The sequence below is a fragment of the Chiloscyllium plagiosum genome, chromosome 16 (assembly GCF_004010195.1).
Source record: "Chiloscyllium plagiosum isolate BGI_BamShark_2017 chromosome 16, ASM401019v2, whole genome shotgun sequence".
NCBI lineage: Eukaryota > Metazoa > Chordata > Chondrichthyes > Orectolobiformes > Hemiscylliidae > Chiloscyllium > Chiloscyllium plagiosum.
In genome coordinates this window covers 1,913,455-1,916,506 of record NC_057725.1, presented here as the reverse complement: position 1 = coordinate 1,916,506, position 3,052 = coordinate 1,913,455, and the positions used below count along the sequence as shown (strand labels likewise).

Sequence of the window (3,052 nt, the reverse complement as noted above, 5' to 3'; positions counted from 1 at the left end):
GTGTCTGGCTCTGGGTCAAATCTGTTTTGGTGAATCTGCCATGCAGCACCTTGATGCTTCCTTCAAAGGCTTAACATCAATGTAACCTTTAATTCCTTTTTGGGATATGAACGTCACTGGCTGGGTCAATGTTAATTGCCCGTCCCTAGTTGCCCTTGAGGAGGTGGTGATGAGCTGCCTTCTGGAATCGCTGCAGTCCATGTGCTGTAGGTTGACCCACAATTTCCTTAGAGAGGGAATTCCAGGATTTTGACCCAGCGACAGTGAGGGAATGGTGATATACTTCCAAGTCAGGATGGTGAGTGGTTTGAAGGGGAACTTGCAGTGGGTGAATCTTCCCATGTATCTGCTGCCCTTGTCCTTGTGGATGGGAGTGGTGGTGGGTTTGGAAGGTGCTGTCTGAGGAGCTAAGCTGTGGTGGTAGCTGTGTCTGGGACTGGCCCTGATGAAGCTAAGCAGCACCCAACAAGAATGATCTTGAACTCTCCCACACAAGTCTCAGTCTGCTTGTCACTCTGCACAGACAGCGGACTTCCTGGACTTTGGGCGAGTGCGTATGGGGTCTCGGATCCAGCTGGAACAATAAATGCAATTTAAGAATTTCCTTTGCAAGTTCTGACTGACAATAGACCCGGGGCTGCGGGAGTTTGTGGTGGGGGTGATAATTTCTGAAATACTGGGGAGAGCCAGCTCCCTGTGCTAGTACACACCCAGGGCCAGCTGTAGCAGGAAGGGACGCTGCTGGCTCCCTTGGTACTGCTCCGTCTGCTTTATTTCTGTGTGTGTTTACAAAAGTTCGGCGCACTTATTACTTGTTTATTTTGTGTTCTTTCTGTAGAATGAAAAGGGTTTGCAGGACCCAGAAACGCAGGGACAGGACAATTTTCTCAATGATTGCGGTCTCGGGGTGGGTTTGGGGAGGTCAGTCTGGTGAATGGTGCCAGCCCAGGCTGGTATTACTGAGTGGGACTTAGGGGGGGGAATCCCCCAAGTTTGAGACGCGTCCTCGTCCTGCTGAGATGGACTCGGTGTTGATAGGAGGGGCGACAGGGAGTGCGGGGAGGGGAGAGGGGGTCGCCTATAAAGGAGGGCTCTTGTTTTGGGGGGCGTGAGTGTGAATACAGCTTCAGGACAAGGCTCGGTGCTCGCCCGGAGCCAGTGAGTGGATACAGCCCGGGGACTGAGGGAGCCAAGGGCGGGGGGGAAACAGCAGGATTTCAGTATGAACACGAATGGGCGCATTCTGCCCCGAATTTGCGGCCAGCGGACCGGCCTGAGGGGTGAGTTTACACAGCCCAGGGGAAGGTGCCAGGCGCTACTCTGTGCAGCAAGTTACAATAACCCCCGGAGAGAGAGAGAGACTCATCCAGTCAAAATGATCCCCTCGGGCGATTCCAGTGGATCCATTGGGGCGGCCGAGGGACAGCCAATTCAAATCCCGACCTGGCGGCTACAAAATGCAGTTTGAAACTGCTTCCTTGCTGATGTTCCCTGAGTTTATTGTGAACTCCTTTCTTTCCAACATCAAACACACGTGGAGGGCTCTGGGCAGCGATCTGATCCCGGGGCAATGTCTCTAATTGCTTAGAGAATCCTAAACTGAAGGTGTCAGTGCGGCCCATCCTCTCTGTACTAGCCCTTTTAAAGACTTGAATGAGAAGTGGAGGGATTTCTCCAGTGCCCTGTTGCTATTTGAGGAGATTATGCAGTGACCAAAGGCAGGTTGGATACACTGTGTCTTTAAATAAAACAGGCAAGGACCGTGTCTATTGGCAGCGCTCTAGTAGAGACAGAGAGAGTGGGAGAGGGAGAGGGTCCCAGTGTGGGCAGGAGGGAGCGGGGGTGGGGTGAGGGGAGCTATGTTAGTCCTGCCTGTCTCCCCCACCCCCTCCCAGCGGGCAGTGTCTGCTCACTGACACCGCCGGGCATGTGCTTGGAGTGCAGCCCGCTTCTAAAAGTACCGCGGGACACTGGCGAGAGGGAGAGCGGCGAGCGGAGCGGCGGATGGAAGCGAGCGGAGCGGCGGTGGCCCGGCGGCCGCTCTGGGGGCTCCGGGGGCGGCACCGCACTCTCCCGCAAGGTGAGCTAGCCCCAGAGGACTGGCCGAGTGGTCATGGCACACTGGGCTAGTAACCCAGACCACCCCCGCCTCCTCTCCCCCAGGGACACGGAAAGATCCCACAGCGATAGGTGGGGACACCTGAATTCAGTTAATCCACCCCGGGTGCAGTGCCCAGGGCTGTGGGGCAAAGATTGGCACCAGGGGATAGAACCGGCACATGCTGGAAGGGCCGAAAGGCCTCCTTCTGCCCTGATACAATCGGAGACTGTGTGATCTGAGATTAAGCATTAACCCAATGACCACCACATACTCACCCCCCTGGTGTCATTAACACCCCCCTGAGTCACTAATGCCTTTTAGGGAAGGCTCCTGTCATCATTCCCCGGTCTAGTGTCCAGGTGACTCCAGCCCCACAGCAATGCGGTTAACCCTTCACCGCCCCCAGACACAGACCAAACAGTCACTGGGGAGAGGGGCTGGGGAACAGACTGGTAAGGCGGAGGGGCCAGCTCTGCAGAGACCGCTTCTCTTCCCTCTGCTAGAATAGCCGGCAAGGTGGCGATGGGCCGCAGGGCCTCTTTCCCGTGCTGTAAAAGGTGCTGTAAGGTAAGCGAGTGGAGCTGCTGCTGCTGCTGCGGTCTGTGAGAGATTCAGGGCCCGGGGCTGGGCCGCGCTTTCTCCAAACCCGGGAGATGGTGAACCTCTCCGGGGAAGCCTTTCCCGTGGGCTGGGCTGGGCTGGGGCTGAGCGGCCGCGCCGGGGTTGGAAAGCTGGTCCCTATATCCGCAGAGCCGCTTACAGCCAGGGAATACCAACCAGCAGCTGGTGACTCACTGCAGCGTTTCCACCTGCTCCTGGGCTAGCACAGGCCAGCAGCGGGCGGTGGAGGGACTGAGTGGCCGCGGGGGGGGGCAGGCTGGAAAGGGACTGTCCTGGCGCCAGGAGAATGCAGGGGGCTGTAGGTTTGATGGGGAAGGCAGGATGGTCATT

At 56.9% G+C, this 3,052-nt stretch overlaps 1 protein-coding gene across 9 annotated transcripts in view; it reads left to right on the top strand.

The window, feature by feature from the left end:
- Nucleotides 1–1,131: 1,131 nt before the first annotated feature.
- The window catches only part of ano1a (anoctamin 1, calcium activated chloride channel a), a 238,286-nt gene continuing 236,365 nt past the window's right edge, over nucleotides 1,132–3,052 (top strand). For 8 of the 9 annotated variants that reach the window (XM_043705348.1, XM_043705346.1, XM_043705347.1 and 5 more), the window contains exon 1: nucleotides 1,829–2,080. In XM_043705348.1, coding sequence (XP_043561283.1) covers nucleotides 2,005–2,080 — 76 coding nt within the window. In that variant the 5' untranslated portion in view covers nucleotides 1,829–2,004. Of the gene's footprint in view, nucleotides 1,281–1,828; nucleotides 2,081–3,052 lie in introns of those variants that run through there. The other variant, XM_043705340.1, reaches the window with a different exon arrangement.